The 20,905-nt window shown below is 52.4% G+C and overlaps 1 protein-coding gene across 1 annotated transcript; it reads left to right on the forward strand.

Moving 5' to 3' along the window:
* Window positions 1-143: 143 nt before the first annotated feature.
* On the forward strand, window positions 144-19,871 carry BRME1 (break repair meiotic recombinase recruitment factor 1). The gene is made up of 8 exons (XM_068980134.1): window positions 144-180; window positions 5,332-5,512; window positions 9,268-9,349; window positions 9,564-9,668; window positions 11,019-12,299; window positions 16,241-16,329; window positions 18,900-18,992; window positions 19,338-19,871. Exons 1-8 carry the CDS (start codon window positions 150-152, stop codon window positions 19,489-19,491), a joined length of 2,016 nt encoding a protein of 671 aa, XP_068836235.1. The 5' UTR covers window positions 144-149; the 3' UTR covers window positions 19,492-19,871.
* The last annotated feature ends 1,034 nt before the right edge of the window (window positions 19,872-20,905 follow it).

Consider the following 20,905-nt stretch of genomic DNA (forward strand, 5'->3'; position numbering starts at 1 on the left):
TTCTGTTGACCCCTGGGGCAGCCAGATAGGTCTAGGTAGCGAAGGGGTGGCCTCAGCCAAGGCCACTGGGTCTTGTAACCGAGAGCTAGGAACTGCTTGTAATGATGAGATTTGCTCCTTGTTTTCCGATTTCTCTAGGGAGAGAGAAAATGAGTAAGAGGAAGAAGCTTCGGACTTCAGGTATTTGGACGATCAAGTTGACACATCTTTATTGCTGCTTCTGCTTTTAGGAGGAATGTGGGCTTATTGCAGAAATGCTAAGGTGACCACACCAAGCTCCTTAAAATAACAACAATGATTTAATACACACGATGACTTAGTGCAAGTGTAAGTTATGGAGAAGTGCTTATAGTAAAAAGTGAAAGCTTTGTGAAGCTTCCTCCAGCCTGTAGTGGGATCCCACAGCCTAGGGGAGGCCTGCAGGCTTCAGGGAGGGGTGCAGCTTCTACGCAGGTCCACTCTCAGAGATGACCCGTGAATAGAGCTTGATGTGCTGGTATGTGGCTTAAGCAAAAGACCTAGGTTCATCTCCCTGTGTGATGGCAGATAACTTACTCTGTCTCACTTTCCTCCTGCAAGCAGGAGATAATAAAGAGCCCATACCATTTCCTTTATTTTCTTTTAAAAATGTTAAAAAATTTATCTTTAATTGGAGGGTAATTGCTTTACAATATTGTGTTAGTTTCTGCCACATATCAACATGAGTCAGCCATAAGTATGTCTCCTCCCTCTTGAACCTTCCTCCCACCTCCCCACCCTGTCCTTTAGAACAGTGATTCTCAACCTGTTGCGGGGAGCAGTTTGATTCCAGAGGACATTTGGCAATATCTAGAGACATTTTTTTTAAAGTATTTATTCATTTATTTGGCTGTGCCAAGTCCTAAGTGTGGCATGTGGAATCTTTCAGTTGTGGCCCGTGGAATCTAGTTCTCTGACCAGAGATTGAACCTCCTGCATTGGGAGCAGGAGTCTTAACCACTGGACCACCAGAGAAGTCCCTAGAGACACTGTGGGGTTTTACAACTGGTGTGTTTGTTTGGGTGGGTGGGAGGTACTGGCATTTCATGGGTCAAGAGCAGAGATGGCTGCTCAAAATCATAGCACGCAGAGGACAGCCCCCACAGCCCAGAATGACCTGGCCCCAAATGTCAGTAGTACCCCAAATGTCAATAGTGCCAAAGCTGAGAACTTTGCCCTAGAGCTCACATGTGAATTAGCATTTGTGAAGCACTGAGAGTAGACGCACAGCAGGACACAGATATATGGTGCTGTTATGATTGTCCTTTCAGATTATTATTTTTTTTCATTTTGAAACAATTTTGAGCTTACAGAAAAGTTGTAAAAATATTTCAGAGTTCAGTCTACCCTTTCCTCACCTTCCGCTAATGTTAAAGCCACCCACAACCATAGAATGATGGTCAGCCATGTTGTTTTTTAGTCACTCAGTTGTGTCCGACTCTTTTGCGACCCCGTGGACTGTAGCCCCGCAGGTTCCTCTGTCCATGGGATTTCTCAGGCAAGAATGCTGGAGTGGGTTGCCGTTTCCTCCTCCAGGGGATCTTCCTGATCCAGGGATCAAACTCGTGTCTTGTGCATTGGCACTTGGATTCTTTACCACTTGAGCCACTAGGGAAGCCTGGATCAACCGCATCATGTAGCATAAAAAAACAAGAAATAAATCTCAGTACCCTACTTCTTCCAGACTTTTTCTTTATATACACAAATACAGTGTTTTTATTGGATAAATATAATCATCAACATACTGATATGCAACCTCTGATTTTCAACTTCATGGGTTTTCCAGGTCATCTTTACCTCTCAATATACATAGAGAATTGCCTCGTTCAGAAGGAAAACATCCAGTATTATGTGGTATAGCTCCATTCCCCTGTCATTGGCTAAGGAATTTAAATTTCTTAAAAATTTAAGAATGACCCCTTCACCTAGTGGCTAATGAACTTCAAGAGTAGGATGTAGGGCAGGAAAAAAATCAACAGATCAAAGATATTTGGTGTAAGGGCTTCCCTGGTGGCTCAGTGGTAAAGAATCCGCCTGTCAGTGCAAGAGACAGGGGTTCGAGCCCTGGTCTGGGAAGATCCCACATGCCGTGGAGCAAGTAAGCCCCTGCACCAGAACTATTGAACCTGCACTCTAGAGCCTCGGAGCCAAAACTACTGAAGCCTGTGTGCCCTAGAGCTTGTGCTTCGCTAAAAGGGAAGCCACTGCAGTGAGAAGCTTTCATACCACAGCTAGAGAAGAGCCTGAGCTGGGACAAAGACCCAGCACAGCCAAAAATAAATAAATAGAATTATTAACAACAACAAAAAAGAGGTTTGTGCAGAGATGATTAACAAGCTGCTTGGAGGCACAGGAATTTCTGTGACCTTGGAGGGGGAAGCTGGGGCCAGCCAGGCCCACCCACAGCAGGTCATTCGGGGCCTCTCTTGGCAGTGGACTCCTCAGCTCAGTGGACCCTGGGCTGGCCCAGGAAAGTTCTTTCTGTGTGTCCTGGATGGGTGGGGAAAAAGAAAAACGATTCTGGCAGGTGGTGAAAGAACCCTTTCCCTCCTGATGTCTTTGGCCTTTAGTGTTGAACACAAGGTTCTGCTTTCGTTTTTCTTTAATCCTGTGGGGATAGATCACAGGAAGAAAATGGGAGCCTCTTCACTCCTGTTGGTGTTTTTGCTTTTTATTTGGTACTAATAAGTGTCCATTGGATGAGCAAAGCAAGCTAGTGGGGTTTCTTAAGAAACTAAACAAATGAAGCCGCTATATTTTTGCATTTCCTGGTAGACCACAAAGTGGAAATGTGTTTGTATAAGAAATATTCATTGGAGCTTTGCTCTGGGTGCAGTGCCAGGGTGGGTCCATAAAGTGGGCAGGGGGCGGGAAGTACGGTGAAGATGAGATCAAGATGAGATTTAGATCCTGCAGTTGATACCTTCAAAGTCAAATCAGGGGGAAAGGAAAAATGCTTCTCACCAAGGGGGTACACAGCAATGGAGTAAGGTTCTAAATGGGCCCATGTGAACTGTAACTGACAGAATTAGGAGAAATTACAGGAAAGTCAGTGTGGTCTAGTGGAACCCAAAAAGCCGAATGGACGCTGAGGAGGACTCTAGCATTCAGTGTTGGAGGAAGGGAGCTCATTCAATGGATTTGTTGTTGTTTTAGTTGTGTCTGACTCTTTGCAACCTCATGGACTGTAGCCCTCCAGGCTCTTCTGTCCATGAGATTTCCCAGGCAAGAAATACTTCAGGGGGTTGCCATTTCCTTCTCTAGGGGATCTTCCTGACCCAGGGATCAAACCAGTGTCTCCTGCATTGGCAGGCGGATGCTTTACCACTGAGCTACCTGGGAAACTCTCAGTGGGTTTACTTCAAGAGGGGACAACAGAGGACAAGATGGTTGGATGGCATGACTGACTCAATGGACATGGGTTTGTGCAAGCTCCTGGAGATGGTGAAGGACAAGGAAACCTGGCATGCTCCAGTCCATGGGGTCACAAAGAGTCGGACACAACTGAACAACAATATAAGGAGCTGAGTTTGGAAAGGTCTTTGTGACAACCTCCAGAAAAATCAGACCTGGGTTTGGTTTATCTGTTTGTTCTCACTCCCTGGTCAGAGATGCAGTATATGTAGGTGTTCAGTAAGTGTTCAGGTACGCTTAAGTGTGAAAGCTCTGGAGCTGGACTGCCTGAATCCCATTTCAGAGTCTGATCTCTCCAGGCCTCAGCTTGCTCATCCGTAACATGGCATAACATGAAGACTCTACCTCGAAGTTTTATCATAACATACCTGAGTCCTCAAGACAGTGTCTGGCATGGAATTGAACTAGAGTCAACCCTTATTATTTGTTCATTGAATAAATGGTTCATTTGGGGTCAGATTTTGGAGCATTCTGACAAGTCAGCCACTATTGGCAATTTCTATATAAGGGAATTCCCTTCATTAAACAAATAGAAGTTAATAAGCACCTTTAGGGTCTGAATTGCTTTCAGTGATGGGAAAGATATTTTTAGGAATGTAGCAGGGACCAAGAGGGAACCCAGCTGAGAAGTCACCTCCTTACCACTCGATGACTCTGGGTCCCAGTTTTCCCAGCTTGGACACTCTACAAGTGTCATGGAAAACCAGAGTGGTACGTAAAATTTAATGTCATCTGCATTTTCTGGGAGGTGATCTGGATTTTCTCATGCATTTATTCAGTCATCTTCCAAGTATTTATTGAGCGGTTCTCGACCCAGAAATGAAACCAAGGTCTCCTGTATTGCAGGCGGGTTCTTTACCAACTGATCTGTCAGGGAAGCCCCATTTATTGAGCACCAACGGTTTATTAGATGCTCATCTAGCCACTTGAGACCCAGCAGAGAGTGAGATAACTGAGGCCCCTCCTTGCATGGACACGTTGTAGTGGAGGAGACGGTAAACGACCCTGTTCGTCAGACGCTTGCAGAAAAGATGTAAAGTGAATACAACAGAGCGTGGGTCCGAGAGGAGTTGCTGTATAGAAAGGGCAAGAATGGCTCCTCTAGGGGCTCCTCTGGTGGTCCAGTAGCTAAGACTCTGTTTCCACAGGAGGCACAGGTTTGATCCCTGGTTCGGGAACTAAGATCCCGCACGCTCTCTCACCAAAAAAAAAAAAAAGGCCCCTCGGTAGGGACAATTTGAACTGAGATCCAAGGGAACCAGCACACACCTCTCACCACTTCCCCAGAGAAACAGTCAGCTGGACAGGTTGTCTCGTGATTCTGAGCCAGGCCAGGTCACCTCAGGATCCAGCGTCCATCATGACCAGACCACAAGTTAAAAGCCTTTGAATCCCATGGCCCCATAAGTTCGTGGGTCCCACCTGGATGACAGTCCATCCCATCTCTCACTCTCCAAGCAAGCGTCAGAGCAGGAATTTCCTGCCCTTTGCACAAGCCTCCTCAGGTCGCATCAGCGACCCAGATGTGTTTGGCTGTGGGTCACGGCAGTGTGTTCTCCCACTGTCCCCTACCCCTTCAGTTCTCTTTTTTCTTTTCATTTATTTTCGGCTGTGCTGGGGCTTCGATGCTGCGTGAGGGCTTTGTCCAGTTGCAGCGAGCGGCATCTGTTCTTCATTGCGGTGCACAGGCTTGTCATTGTGGTGGCTTCTCTTGTTGGGTTCCACTAGACCACACTGACTTTCCTGTAATTTATCCTAATTCTGTCAGTAGTGGCCACGAGACATGTAGGATCTCCCCAAAGCAGGAATTGAACCTGTGTCCCCTTCATTAGCAGGCGGATTCTTAACCACTGGACCACCATGAAGGCAAGCCTCCTTAATCTTTTGTCTCCAAACCAGGAAGGGAAGGACTCCATCTTCGGAAACTTCCAAAGAACCCAAGGATAGAAGACTCTGACGGGGCCACCAGCCAGAGCTCCCTGTTAGACTGTTTGCATCACCCTGAAGAATCAGAAGGTGGATCAGGACTCACTCCTTCTGCAGAGCAGAGTGGGGAGGAACCAGGACAGGCAGCCTCCAGGTAGGTGGCTCAGAACATCCAGCAAGCCTCTCCTCTGACAGTGGGCACAGCACAGTGACCTAGTGGACAGGATGCAAAGGACAGGGGACCAGCCAACATGACCCTGCCAGTGCTGTGCCTCCCCAACAGGGGTCAAGGCCCTTGGATTGAGGTTTTTGAAGTTTTGCTCTAGAGACTTGTCTCTAGTAAGAAAAGTCAATATATATATAATTTTAATTAAACTGTATTTATTTCTTGTTTACTTACTTATTTTTGGCTGAATTGAGTCTTTGTTGCTACGTATGGGCTTTCTCCAGTTGCAGACAGCGGAAGCTACACTTCGTTGCAGTACATAGGCATTTCAGTGCAGCGCCTTTTCTTGTTGTGGAGCACAGGCTCTGGGCATGTGGGCACAAGTAGTTGTAGCACACAGGCTCAGTAGTTGTGGTGCACAAGCTTAGTTGCCCCGTGGCATGCGAAATCTTCATGGACCAGAGGTTGAACCTGTGTCCCCTGCACTGGCAGGCAAATTCTTATCCAGTGTGCCACCAGGGAAGTCCTCCCACATTCCTTCTTAATGAAGAGGGGACTGAAGGAGTTGTGGGTCTGTGAAATAATAACCCATAAGAGAGGATTAAGCATCTTTATGTTCCAGGCAGTGTGCTAATAATAAATATTTTACACACATCTACTTATTTAATCCTCATGGCACTGTGACACAGGTTTTTAACCCCATTTGACTGATGAGGATTCTGAGGATTCGAGCAATCAAATGACTTACCCAGGGCCACTAAGCTCATACAGGGTGGGCTGCAGTTCTGGCTTCATCTGGTTCCTGTGCTCTTCACTACTATGGTTTCCCAGTTCCCATATATTTTCAAGAAATATGTAATTAAACGGTGGGAAGAAAGGAACTCTCTGGAGAACCATTTAGTCTCCATGGGGGTAAGCCATATGTAACGGCAGCAAAGTAGAAAGGGTCATTAGGAGTCGGGAGAAGGCTAGTTCCTGCTGTCCGAAGTCTTCAGAGAAAGCACCGTGGATTGGTGTAGCACATTTTCTGCGTGAAAAAGTAAGGCATGCAGCCCGGCCGACAGGCCCATTTTCCGGGGTGTGTGTCTGATCTCAGGTCTTGGCAGTCTTAGGGCTAAGCTGCATGTGTGGTAGGAAGAGAGGGGCCACGTGTCACAGCTAAGCCACCCTCCCAGACACACACGACGGTGTCACCATGTCCCTCACCCCAGAGAGCCCATCAGGTCTGATGGGGTCGTGGCCGCTGCCCACCCTGCTGTCTTGAGTCCACGAGAATAATCAGAACCCGAAGAAGTGGGTTCCCACCCCTTTGTTTCTGTTTTTTTTAATGTTTTATTAAGAAATACCGCCTGTGCGGAAATGTAGCAAAAAAAAAGCAACATAAATCAATCAGCCTAGCACGTTTACCTTGAGAAATGAAATCTTACCAGTACCCCAGAAGCCGCCCAAACAACCCATCCCAATTAAAAAATTTTGAGCAGACGGTTGCCATCAGTATCTAGACTTATTCTGTCTCCATAACCTCCCTTGGCACGATCCAAGCCCATTAGTGCGGCTTCATGCTTTATCCTGCTCCACTTCTAAAGCTGAAATCATGAAGTTTCAGTTCCAGGTTCTGTTTTTTTTTTTTTTTTTTTAACAATATATATATCCACATTTGTTTGGTATAACCTTAAGTCTCACCAGTTTTTAAAAAAGACTTTATTTTTTTAGAGCAGTTTTAGGTTTACAATAAAATTGAGATGAAGGTACAGTGATTTCTGATATACCCTCCGCCCTCCCACATCCCTCGTGACCGCCATCCCTCACCAGAATGGTACGTTTTTTTTTTTTTAATCAAGGATGAAGCTACATTAACATGTGGACAGGGAAGCCTGGCACGTTGCAGTCCCTGGGGTCACAAAGAGTCGAACACGACTGAATGACTGAACTGAACTGAACCTACCCTGACACATGTTAATCACCCACAGTCCATTGTTTACTTCAGATTTTTGTGCTTTATTGTTTAATTTTGGTTGTGCTGGGTCTTTGCTGCCGCCCAGGCTTTTCGCTGGTTGTGGCAAGTAGAGGCTCCTCTCGTTGCAGTGCGTGGGCTTCTCATTGCAGTGGCTTCTCTTGTTGCAGAGCGTGTTCTCTAAGGCGTGCGGGCTCCTGTGGTTGCAGCTCCCCGGCTCTAGAGCACGGGCTCAGAAGCTGCGGCACACAGACTTAGTTGCCACGCAGCATGTGGGATCTTCCTGGACCAGGGATCGATCCCGGGTCTCCTGCATTGACAGGTGGATTCTTATCCTCTGGACCAGCAGAGAAGCCCCAAAGTTTACATTCTGTGTGTTGTACACTCTTGTGGGTTTGACTAGAGGAATGATAACATATATCAGTATAACATCATGCAGAGTTCTTTCACAACCATAAAAGTCCTAGTCTATTCATTTTCCCTTACACCCTGGGTAACCACTGATCTCTTTCACTGTCTTCATAGTTTGCCCTTTCCAGAATATCATATAATTTGAATCATACAATACATAGCCTTTTCATATCGGCTCCTTTCACATGGTAACATGCATTTAAGGTATCTTCACATGTCTTCATGGCTTGAGACCTCTTTTTTTTTAAATTTTATTTTATAAAGCAGATGGCATAATTTTGTTTATTTATTTTTAAAAAGTCTGGACTTGTCTGGTGGTCCAGTGGTTAAGACTCCACCCTTCCAGTGCAGGGGATACCGGTTCGATCCTTAGTTTAGGAAGTTCTACATTCCTTGAGGTGTGGTCAAAAATTAATTCAGATTTTTTTATTGGAGTCTAATTGATTTACAGTGTTGTGTGAGTTTCCGGTGTACAGCAAGGTGAACCAGTTGTGCACACGTCTTCTCTTTCTTGGGTTCTTTTCCCATACAGGCCATCACAGAGCACCGAGTAGAGGAGCGCTTGTTTCCTCTCACCCTGCATGCTGTCCCACTTCATGTACCAGAGTTTATTTATTTTGAAAATTATTTTATTTATTTATCTATCTTTGGCTGTGCTGGGTTGGGTCTTCGTTACTGTGCCTGGGCTTTCTCTGGTTGTGGAGAGCAGGGCCCCCTCTCTAGTCGTGGTGCGGGCTTCTCATTGCAGTGGCTTGTTGCAGAGCACAGGCTCTGGGACCCATGGGCTCAGTAATCACGGCTTTCAATCAGGGGCTCAGTAGCTATGGCACAGGGGCTTCTTGTCCCCTTCGGTATGTGGGATCTTCCCAGACCAGAACTCGAACCGGTGTCCCCTGCATTGGCAGGCAGATTCTTTACCACTGGACCATCAGGAAAGGCCTACCGCAACTTAGTTATCCACTCACCCACTGAGGGCCTCTCAATTGCTTCCACGTTTTGGCAATTATGAATACACTCGTGTTTTTAGACAGTGCGGTTTTTTTTGTATCTGCAACTTTTGAGCATTTGTAGAATTAGGGGCTGCGATGTCTGTCCAAATGAGAATCCCTGTTCTTATTCCAGGAGCCAGTTACTGGGATTATAAGAGTAAAGTGCTGCCAGAGAAGGCAGCTTGGCTTCTAGGCATGGGACTCCGAATGCTTCTTGGCAGTCCTACGTCCCCTTCTCCACCCCGCCCTTTCTCAGCAGGTGCTCCAGGGACGCCCTCTTCGGAGACTCAGCACTCCTCTGCCTTTGGATTCCATTGTTTGTCTCACTACACAAGTTAACAGTGTAGGAGGACTTGAGAACCTCCCCTGTTTTGTCTTTCTCCTTCCAGCTCTCCTGATAATGAAGCAGACGCTCCCTCCAGGCTCCTTGGGCAGCCAGAGAAAGAGCCAGTTCCCCTTCCTCCTTCCCAGGTGAGCCTGCTCTGTAGCCTCACATAGGCACAGAAGATGCTAGGGAGCTTGTCTGTATCCAGCAGCAGCAGCCGCTGGTGGGAGTGTGTGCTGGGGCTGAAAGGCACAGACTGCAAGACAGAAACCGGTTTTGGGGTTTTCGCGCTTGATTTCTAAGAACTCACTCTTCCTTCATCTTCACTGCTGTTTTGTTCTTGTTGTATCTGGTTCACAGAACTCAGTGGGGAAGTTTGTCCCTCAGTTTGCAAAACCCAGGAAGACAGTGACGAGACAAGCAGAGAGGAGGGAAGAAGGCCTCGGGATGGGGGTGTTCAGCTCGGTAAGGTCCTACCATCAGCCAGGCTGAGCTCTGTAGGTGTACCACCTCTTGGCCCCACCTCAGCAGCCAAGTTCAACCTTGGTTTCCTTTGACAATGACTGGGCTACCCAGGCGGCTCAGTGGTAAAGAACCTGCCTGCCAGTGCAGGAGATGCAGGAGACACATGTTTGATTCCTGGGTCAGGAAGATCTCCTGGAGAAGGAAATGGCAACCCCCTCCAGTATTCTTGCCTAGGAAATCCTACGGCCAGAGGAGCCTGGCGGGCTACAGTCCATGGGGTCGCAAAGAGTCAGATACAATTGAGTGTGCACGCAGCCCTGCCCCTCTCCACACCGCACCCCCCACCACCATATTTAGCCCTAAAGGCATCTGTGGACAGCAGGGGCTGTGTCAGCAGCCTCCAGGCCTGTGAGAGGTGCTCGGGGCAGCGCGCGCTGAGGCTGCAGAGGCCAGAGCTCTGTGCCCCAAACTGAGTGAAAGTCGCGAAACTCAGAGAGGCAGCCCGAGCTCAGCACAGGGAGCTCACCCCGGCGTTCCGTGATGACCCAGAGGGCTCCAGTGGGCACGAGGTAGGAGGGAGGGGACATGTATGTATACTTACAGCCGATTCACATTGTTGTACAGCGGAAACCACCATGATATTATAAAGTAATTGTCCTCCAGTTAAAAGTGAATTAAGAAAGGCAGCCCGCATTTCTGTCCCTTAACCCCTTTGCTTCTCAGAAGCTGTTGCATGAGCCGAGGGGGCTCTTACAGCATGCTGGCTTGTCCTTACCCCTGTCAGCTCCAGGGGTCACGATCGCTGCCTCTGGAACACACTCCCCTAAAAAGTGATCGGTGGGCATTCCCAGCAGCTGTGTTTGTAATTTCCCCAGACCAGAAACACCCCATGTATCTTTCAGCGGGTGAATGGTTGAACAAATCGTGGTCCATTCACACCACAGAACACAATTTCAAAAAGAGCAAACTAGTGAGATACACATAACCACTTGGATGGATCTCCAGGGCATTAAGTAGACTCCGAGGAAGTTGTAAAAACCGTTTGGCCACAAGTTTCTGTCGATGGATGAATGAATTAAACAAAACATGGGTAACATCCATAAACAGAACAGATGCTTGTGTATCCATGTTCATTGCAGCATTATTCGCCTTGAACTCACTCCATTGGCAGGCAGATTCTTCACCACTGAGCCGCCGGGGAAACCCACCCAGGATCCGCACAGATCCCTGTTTGGGTGCACTGTCATCCTCGTGGCTTCTGAGGCTTCATATAGGGGCAGTGATGACTAGAAAAGTCTTCAGAGCAGTTGATTACTGAGGGCCCAAGGCGGAGTCTTTCTCTCTCCACAGGGAACACTGCCAGAACCCAGTGCACAGCAGACCAGGAGCCAGCCTCACGAAGAGTCCCCAGGACTTGCCCCTCAGGAGGCCAGGGACCTAGGACACCAGACCCAGGCAGATGGCACCTGCACCAAGCCCAGTGTCCTAAGCCCCATGACCCCTGGGCCCAGTGATGCGGATCCTCAGCCCTCTGTCTCCACCAACACCTCCCCAGAGTCGGGGACGGTGCCCTCAGCCTCAGAGAGGGCTGACCAGGACTACCTGTCAGAGCCTGGGACCAATATGCCCAAGGGTGGAAGCACGGAGGAGGGTTGGGCTCCAGGCAATCATGGCCAAAAAGGGCCCCTGCCAGGCAGTGACACTGGAGAGATGGAGCCAGAGCAAGGAGCCCCCCAGCAGGGAGGTGCCCGAGCGCTAGCAGGTGCTGACCTACTTGAAGGGCTCCGGGAAGAAGGAGGTAGCCTCCTGGGCCCAGAGCCCCCATCTGCAGCCCTGGGCCCTCCTTGCTCCCTGCAAACCTTTGGCAGGGAAGCAGAGTGGAGCTGGAGCTGCCCCCGGTGCCCACCACTTGGGGCTATTGTTATCGCAGATGTGAACACAGACCCCGCTGAGCCAGAACACAAGGCTCTGAGGGTGGCCGTGCCAGACAGGGAGGTCAGCGCCAGGGTGCCTGCCTCTCCCAGTGGGAAGGCTCCCGACACAGGCCGCAGCAGGGCCCTGCTCAGCTGTGCACCTCTCACTGGGGTGACCAGTGGAGGCAGAGGGGAGGCACAGTGGGAAGATGAGCCCCCTGGTGACATCCTGGGGTGCTTTGCAGCCTCCCTACCTCTGCCCCATGAGACCCAAGAACCCACACTAGTAGCTGGGGATCCCAGCCTTTCAGCCTTAGAAATGGGCCCAGATGTTGGACAGACCCAGGTGCCAGGCCCGGATCAGGAAGGGTTGGGAGGTGTGTGCTCGCAGCCTCGGCTGTCACAACCTGCAGGTGAAAAGGCAGCTGAGCTAGGGAGCCCGAGCCTCAAGAAAGACCTCCAGGGGCTCAGTTTGTCCCTCAGAGCCTCTGCTGCACCGATGTACCAAGAAGCAGCGGGCGGCCCTCCCCAGGATGCTGGGGCAGGCCGGGGCAGTCCAGACACCCCCACAGGCCCCGTAGGCCAGGCTTGGCGCTCTGCTGACTCTTCAAAGCAGGCCATCTGGGAGGGATCACCAGCCATGGAACTCGACTTCCTGCCAGACAGCCAAATACAGGATGCCCTGGAAGCCCCTGGCTTTGAAGCCCCACCTGAGCAGGTAAGAACTTCCCCAAGTTATAGCCACATGCCCCAGGCAGCCACGAACCCTCCCAAACCGTCCAGTAGTCGGGGGAAGAGGGGCACGTGGTGACCTGTTTATTCAGCATGAGTCCTAGGGTCTGAGTCACAGCTTCAGTGGGTGTGGAGCCAGTGATGTCCTGGGAAGGTTGGACCTGCCTTTCTCTGAGGGGCCTGTCCGTCTGGGAGCTGAGGAGCCCTGGGGCGTGATACACACATTTTGTTGGCCCAGGCAGAGCCCCCGGTGTACCTGCGTCCTGCACACCTCAGTGCCCAGCTCTGCTTGGAGATTGCTTAGGGGTGTCTAGAGGGCGCCAGACCAAAAGGGACTACCTGGACAAGCAAGGGACCTCAGAACTGGGCCCATGGGGCGGGACCTCACTCCCCTGCTGGAAAGAACCTCTGTCCATCTTTAGGGTCACCTGATACCATTCTTTTTCAAACATATACATGGACTTTCATTTGTCTGCTGGAGTTTTTGTTTGTTTTTCACTTTACTGTGCCTTGCAGTTGGTTTTTCGTTTTTTCTTTTACAAATTGAAGATTTGGGGCAACTCTGCTGTCAGATGATGATTAGCATCTTTTTATTTATATATTTTGCTGTGCTGGGTCTTTTCTGCTTTTGCGCTGCCTTTCTCTAGTTCTCAGTGAGTGGGGGCTACTTTTTTGCTGTTCCAGTGTGAGGGCTTCTCACTGCAGTAATTTCTCTTGTTGCAGAGCATGGGCTCTAGGGCTTGAGGGCTTCAGTAGTTGTGGAGCAGGGGCTCAGCTGCCCCGGGGCATGTGGGATCTTCCTGGACCAGGGATCGAACCCATATCCCCTGCATTGGCAGGCAGAGTCATCCACCAGGGAAGTCCTGTCTGCTGGCATTTGCAAGGGCTTTCCTTCGGGGATCTGCCCACTGAGCTTGTGCTGGCCGTGGGTGGTCACTTGTCTGGGCAGGTGGCAACCCCACTTTGGCCCCACCTCCCAGTAGGCACCACATCGCTGGCAGCAGCCTGCCCACCTGAGCCTAAGTGCCTTGTGGCCTCACGCTCAGAGGTGGGCGGTTCTCTTTCCACACACTGGGTGCGGCTGAGAGGCTGAGGAAGGTTGAGCACCTGTCCGCTATGAGGCAGCTGGGAGGGAATCACGCCCAGGTGGCCTGATTCTGCGGCTGTGCCTCAACCATTCTGACCTGGAACCAACACAGAGCCCATGTCACTTCACAAACGTGGCCTCTGTCTCTTTGGCCATCCCTGTTTTAAAACTTTATTTTGGGGGTGTTTGAAAAGTTTTTTTTCAACTTTTATTAATTTATTCTTTATTTTGGTTTCTCTGGGTCTTTGTTGTGGCATGCGGGCTCTCTAGTTGGGGTGCTCGGGTTTAGTTGCAGCATGTGGGATCTTAGTTCCCCGACCAGGGATTGAACTTGGGCCCCCTGCATTGGGAGCGTGGAGTCTTATCCTCCAGACCACCAGGGAAGTCCCCTGTTTGAAAATGTTTTTGAGGTTTGAGAGTTTGCTCTGTGGCAGGAGTGAACAGATCTGGATGGTGAACAGATCTCTGCCCGCAGAGGTTTTCAGTAGTGCCATTCCATCTGCCTCTCCCAGAGTGAGCACTTTGTACCCTGTCATTTCTGCCCTTAAAGAGTCTCTTCCTAAGACACAGCCCCCAAACAAGCAAAGGACATCATCTGGTGCCCAGCTGGAGGAAGCCAGCTGTTCCAGCCGTGGAGGGAAACCATGTCTGGGTCGAGGAAATGTGGGTCTCAGGCGCTGCCTCCCCAAGGGATGGCCAGGGGTCATTTGTGACACGGGCCTCCCTGCCCTGGCTCCAGTTCTTTGTACTATGCATCACACGTTACTGTGATCACCAGACAAGCAAGATTACGGAAAGCGAGTCACAGTGTGGCTAGATCGTGGCCTTTAAATGCAGATGCCCAACCCGGGAAAAGGAAGGCACTCAGGTTCTGGACAGAGCTGAAATGTAATTAAAGCCCCAGCCCTTAAAAATGCACACCCCTCTCTTGGAAAGAAGAGCTTGGTCGTCCCCAGTCTCTGGCATCTTGGGCCATGGTCGAGGGAGAGGGCTGAGGAAGCAGCTGGAACCTTGGGCGGCATCTAGCCGGCCAAGGAGAGCCCTGCTGGATGTGCCGCCAGCAAGCACACTCAAATCACCACCGAGCCGGGAGCACCAGGAACCCAGCAGCGCCCAGGGTGGACGGGCCCACTGCAGGAGGCACTGCCCTGGCAGGGCCGTGGACGCCCAGGCACGCTCTGTTTTGACACCGGGCCTTCCTGAACAAGTCGGGGCAACCCGAGCACAGGTTCCCATGGGGAGGTTCCAGAAGGCAGGACCCCTCCCTGGCAGGAAAGCCCTGTGGGAACAGAGTGCTGGTGGATGGTGTCTCGGCCCGCGGCCTCAGCGGGCTCAGCTGTGAGCTCCACTGCTGAAGGGGGCCCCTGGGGACTCGCAGCAGTGACAGGCTGGCTGCAAACCCAGCTGCCCTCTTATCGTGGCTCCCTAGGGACCTGATGCTCACCCCAGGGCCGATGGAGCCCCCTCCACTCGTAAAGAGGGCCTCATTTAAAATCCTGACTCCCAGGTCCCTCTCGTGGGCCCGTGGGTGGCCTCCAAAGGGGGAAGGTGCACTGGTGTGCCTTCAGGATAAGCACTACCTTTGTTATGGCAAACTTTTACACAGCCCTGCTGGGAGCCGTGGTCCTTGTTGGGAAGGAGAACATTCCTTAAGACCAAACTTAGCTGAATCTGTGGCATCGAATTTTTTTTTTTTTTAATTTGGCTGTGCCGGATCTTGGTTGCGCCATGCAGAATCTAGTTCCCTGACCAGGGATCGAACCCGGGACCCCCTGCATTGGGAGCAAAAAGTCTTAACCTCTGGACCACCAGGGAAGTCCCTGAATTGTATTTTAAGTCACAGAGTTGCCTCCGTGAGTCAGCTGGGCGCATGAGAGAAACCACTGCCTAGAACAGTCATGCCAACCTTGGCACTGCTGGCTTTGGGGGCCTGGCCGCCGTCCTGTACATGGAAGGGGGCTGAACACCATCCCTGGCCTCCAGCCCCCACCCTCTGAACACAAGGAGCACCCTCTTCCAAAGGCGTGACAACCCAAAATGTTTGCAGACACTTATGATGTGTCTTGGGGATGGAGTCATCCCTGAGTGAAAGCCGCTGAGCTGCAGACAGTTCTTCATGTCCATTCCTTTGTATCCCGGGACCCTTGGCAGGTTGAGCTCAAACCCTTCACCGCATCCCCCACCCAGGACTTGGGTCTCCTCAGAATAGACAGCCCTGGGCCAGCCGCTCCAAAGAGGCAAAGAGCCGTCACCTGCGCCACTGAGCCTGACATTTTCCATGAAAATTAAACCACCGTTGACCTTTAGAAATTTAAGCTTCTCAGGGTTATCTGGCTCTCCCTCCCCCATTAATTATGAATGTTCCCTTCAAAATATATTTGCAAAATCTTTTCCTTGACATGAAACTTGGGGCTTATCTGGCCGACCTCTGCCCCTCCATGCCAGCCGCCTACCTCACCACAGTCAGCACCCCCAGGGTCTTCTCTGACCCCTCCTAGATACCGCAGGACAGGCCTGAGACCACACCAGGCCTCAGCTGTCAGGGACAGAGAATATGGGATGGAACCACCCGCCGGTGGATCAGATCAGCTTGTCCGAAGGCTGGGGCCCAGGAGAGGTCCCCGGGGTCCGGCCCAGTATTGAGGGGGTGGTGAGAGCAGCCAGACTGGTGGCCTGCAGGTCTGGCTGTTACGGCGTCTGTCCCCCACACCACTTTTCCTCTGCAGGAGGAAAGCACGCCTCGGCCTTCAGAGCGTGGCGGAGGAGAAGCCAGACCTGTGTGGCCCCTCTCCCTTCTCCCAACCGGGTCACTCACACGTGCGCACACTCTCCTTTTCCAGTTGTTTCCTGCAGGAGGCGAGCTGGACCCCTGCCGGCCTGGCACCGGCCCGCGTGCAGACAGAGGCCCTTGTGCTGAGGCCCAGCCGAGGTAGGCGGAGTGGGAGGCACCGTGGGACCTTGCCTTGGCAGGAATCCTCCTCTGGTCTCTGGAGGCGGGGAGCGTGGCTGCTTTCCTGGGACTGGAGCCCCCACCTCTCCCCCACCCCAGCCTTTTGAGCTCCCACTTTGTGAATGAGGGTGATGGAGGTGACCCTGGCTCTCCCTCGAGGGGCCTCACTTTTCTCTGTCCAATAAGGTTGCTAAGCCCTGAATTTCTTACTTGTTTACGTGGCTGCGCTGGGTTGTAGTTGCAGCATGCTGGATCTAGTTCCTTGAGCGGGGATCAAATCCAGGCCCCCTGCACTGGGAGCACGGAGTCTTAACCACTGGGCCGCTAGGGAAGTCCCCAAATTTTTCATTTTCCTTTTTCGGCCATGCCACTTGGTGTGGGATCCTAGTCCCCACCAGGGATCGAAGCCAGGCCCCCTGTACTGCAGTGCAGTCTTAATCACTGGACCACCAGGAAGGTTCCCACTCCCACTTGCAAACTTCCCATGCCCCCTGCTCCCTGGGAGTGGAGAACTCCCAGTCAGCACCCTGTACCCAAGCTAGCATCTCTCCCTAGGTCCCTTGGGATGGTGCCCCCAGCTCTGTGGTGGTTTGAATGCACGTTGTGTTTTCTTGGAGAGACGGTCCAGAGCTTTCCTTGAATCTCCATGGAGGGAGCGGGGACCCAGTCAGAGCTCGGAGCCACTGGCCTGCGTGACCTCAGGGCCACCCCTGCTCTGGCACCCTCGGGCCCTCCAGAGTCCCCAGTCTGTCCCATCTTCTTTCCTGCTTGGTTCTGTTCCCCAAGGCAGCCAGCTTCTCTCCCTCCTACAGGCACTGGGTGTGTTCCTCCAGCCATGGAGGTGTGTGTTGCGAGGGTCCTCTCCCTGCACCCCAGAGCTTCCCTCTCAGAGTCCATCACCTCCTTTCCTGTCCTTTCTCCCAGCCTTGCTGACCGCCAGCACTGTGCGACAGTCCTCCCGTCACCTTGCACTTAAACTGCAGAGCAGTGGCCGATTGACTACTCATGGCCAAGTTTCTGCGTCTGTCTGGCAGGTGTGGAGGAGAGATGAGGGATGCAGGAGGAATCTGTCTCCTTTCTCTTCCTCCTGCTCCTCCTCCTCAGGGAAGAGGGAGGCCTCCCACCCCCTGCCCTTGCACACATCTGTGGATAGTACCTGGGGTACCACACGTTGCTTCCCTTGACGGACACACACACCAGCTCCCTGCATGGGGACCAGAGGCAGTTTAATCAGCGTGGCCCCACTACTGGTTTTTTAAGCATTTATTTGTGTTGTGCTGGGTCCTTGCCACTGCTCACAGACTTTCTCTAGTTGCAGAGAGCGGGGGCTCCTTTTTATTGCAGCGCACAGGCTTCTCACCCTGGCGGCTTCCCTGATTGCAGGGCGCAGGCTCTAAAGCCCGGGCTTAGTGGCCACGCAGCATGTAGAGTCTTCCCAGACCAGGGATCAAACCCATGTCCCCTGCAGGTGGATTCTTAGCCTCTGAACCACCAGAGAAGGCCCCTGCTGTTGTTTAAGCAAAGAGGAGGCAGATTCGTGTGTGAATCTCTGACAGCCTCGATGCAACCCCACATGGATGGCTGGAAGCCCCCAGGTGGGTCCTGGGGTCTGCTTCTATGGCCCTTGGCCAAGAGAGAAAAGGCAGGAAACTGAGGCCCAGGCTGACCAGTCATCTCAGGGTGGCTAAAGCAGGTGGAGCAGAACCACATTTCCTCTAGTGACAGCCCAGATCTGCTAAGCTGTATGACCCTCCGCACCCCTCCCCCACAGGCTATACCTATTAGAAACGGTAGTGCCCCCCATGTCTACTCCTTCTATAGGCACTGATGCCCTCCAATGCCAGGTCTTCCTGGACCTGCTCTGGGCACTGGGGAGAAACACAGAGCTTCTCCCTAGTTGGGTGGGAGCTGGGGGGTGGTGGTGAGCAACAGACAAATTATTAGCTGGTCAGATGGCAGACAAATTATTAGCTGGTCAGTGGTGGGGAGAAAAAGATAGCAGGGAAGGGGTTAAGATTTTAACGTGTGGTGGATGGGTCCCCCTCCCATCTTCTCCCTCCCCCACCCCCACGGAGGAGACATTCTGGAAAGAACATTCCAGAGCCCTAAGAAGTGCTACGGGAATGGCCAGGAATTTGGTGTGTCTGGAACAGGGGGAAGAGGGACAAGAGGGAGTGGGTGGGTCTGGAGGCACGGTGGATGGTGTAGGGCTGCGGGGAGAGATTTGGGCTGGGTTTTCATTTCCACAGCCCCTCCCAAGTCACTTGAGGGAACGGGATATAAGGGCAGGAGGTGGGGGCTAAGCGGGTGTGGCAACTGCCCCACAGGAGCCACCTGGTGGGGGAAGGGGCTGGATTCTGGGTGTGCTTTCAGCAGTAGAGCCACGGGGTTGGCCATCAGGGCTCTGCCTGGGCAGGGGGAGCGTTATAGCTGTCAAGGGTGTTCATCTCTGGAGAAGACGACTCAAGGCCCAGCAGAACACCCCCAGTGGATGCTGGTGGGGCTCTCCAGTGAGCTCAGGCCTCTCCTCCTGCCTCCCTTCCCGCCAGGACACAAGTGGGGATCAAGACGTGCGAGGCCACCAGCATAGAGGACGCGACAGACACCGTGCGGGGCCTGGTCATGGAGCTCTCCAACCTGAAGTAAGGGCTGGGCTGGGCCCCGTGGACCCACAGTCCCTGGGACGGGCAGAGGGGATGGGGCCGGGAGTGGGTGATGGAGGGCCCGGTGCACCAGTGATCTGGGGGCGCCAGGCTGGGCCTGGCCTCCCAGTGAGGGGCCTCTGGGAAGCTTCTCCTTCACAGAGTTTCAGGCTCTGAGGAGGAGCTAGAAGGGTCACAGCCTGCCTGCAGCAGGCTGATGCGGACTGTGCACACACCTGTGCTTATGTGGGTGTGACTGAGTACCCATGAGTGAGTGAGCTGATGTGAGCAGGCCAGGGTGCCCAAGTGTGAGGTGGGGCACAGCCCAGGCCTGTTTCCACCCAGCCGGCTGATTATGAGCGCCCACCGGGACCTGGAGACCTTCAAGCGCCTCAACTACTACCGGAAAGCCAAGCCAGCCGGGAAGGCCCCCACACCCTACACAGCAAAGGGGGCGGGGACCCTCCCCCGAGGGGAGCAGTCCTGGAGGGATCTGTAGCTGGTTCCAAACTGCCTAGGGTTGTGGTGTGTGTTCCTGTAAGCTCACTGGCCCCCAGAAATGTCCTGCCGAACAGTGGGGGAACAATCCCTCTGCAGACCCTGCGTGCTCGCCCCACCCTGCTATCTTGACCTTCTGACATGCCGGTCCTGGGGGCCCCAGAAACCTTCCCTCAGCTGACCCGGAAGTCGGCTTCCCACGGGAAATGCAGCAGGCCCTGCCTCTGTCACCGGCCTCCCCTGGGAGCTTCGTGGGGCGGGGACCTGCTCCTGCCTGCTCCTGCCTGCAGCAGGCCTTCTGGGGCCCCAGGAAGCCAGCTGCTTCTGAGCCAGGGGCCCAGGGCCGCCCAGATGTTTATCTGAGTTTGCAAATTTCAGCTCCTTAGCTAGGGTTACTGAAGGTTCAGAATTTGTTTCTTTCCTGGAGGAGAAAAGGGCTCGCTTTGTTGGTCATACCCTTGTTTTTCACCGGATTTCCATTTTATTTCTTCTGGGAAGCCCATTAATAAATGATGCCTTAGCCAGACCTCAGACCGTGTGACCTGTTGTTTGCAGTTGGAGGCGTTTTCAGTTCCTTGATGGCCTGCCCACAAACCTCCCTAACCACCTCTTTCTCCTTCTGCTTCTCATGTTCCTTGCGAAGACAAGTTGGTGTACTGCCGGGGGCCCCCACTCCCAGATGGAGTCCAGGGGTCCCCACGCGTTAGCACATGTCAGACTCTCCTGGAGCAGGTGGATACGTGCAGAGATGTGCATGTGTACAAATTCCAGCACACAAGTATCTGTGGACCAATCAGCCCACTGAGACATCTGGACTGTCCAAGCTGGAGTTCAGTGCTGAGTTGGCCTTGCCTCTCCTCTGGGGGACAAGCTGCCGAGAAGCCCTGGTCTAGGAGGCACCCTGGGTGGGAATTATTACTGATGCAGACACAGCTAATGCCTGGAGGGTGCTGAGGGCAAGTGTGTGCACACCCTGCCCCACCAAGCCTCACCACAGCCCCAGTGAGGTCACATTGCCACTAGCAGTCCCAAGTGCTGCTGTCGAACCCGTTTTGCAGAAGACATTGCTTCTGTTAAATAGGTCACCACTAGGTGGACCAGACCAACACTAATTTGTTGCTCTGCTGGTGGGTCCTGCACCCTAATTCCTAGGGCCAAGACAGGGAGGGCCCTCCTGCCACCACCTTCTTATACCTGGGACATCCCATTCAGGTGGCTCAGAGTCCCCCAGCCTTTTCACCCTGCATAATGGACAGCCCCTTCCTTGAACCCACCAAATGTGCCGTCACCCCGTTCCCTGGGTCTCAAGCCCCAGTGGCTCTGGCTTATACAATTAGCATTTGTAGGTAGCTGAGAGTGGCTGGGGTACTGTGTCCCCTGACTCCATGGTGAAACCCTTGGGACTGCTAAGGAGG

The sequence above is a fragment of the Capricornis sumatraensis genome, chromosome 9, assembly GCF_032405125.1.
Source record: "Capricornis sumatraensis isolate serow.1 chromosome 9, serow.2, whole genome shotgun sequence".
Taxonomy (NCBI): Eukaryota; Metazoa; Chordata; class Mammalia; order Artiodactyla; family Bovidae; genus Capricornis; species Capricornis sumatraensis.

Coding starts and splice junctions, on each gene's coding strand:
- BRME1 (XM_068980134.1), top strand. CDS start 150: ATGAGTAAGAGGAAGAAGCTTCGGACTTCAG. Junction 12,300..16,240: donor TTGAAGCCCCACCTGAGCAG/GTAAGAACTTCC, acceptor CTCCTTTTCCAG/TTGTTTCCTGCAGGAGGCGA. Junction 16,330..18,899: donor TGTGCTGAGGCCCAGCCGAG/GTAGGCGGAGTG, acceptor CCTTCCCGCCAG/GACACAAGTGGGGATCAAGA.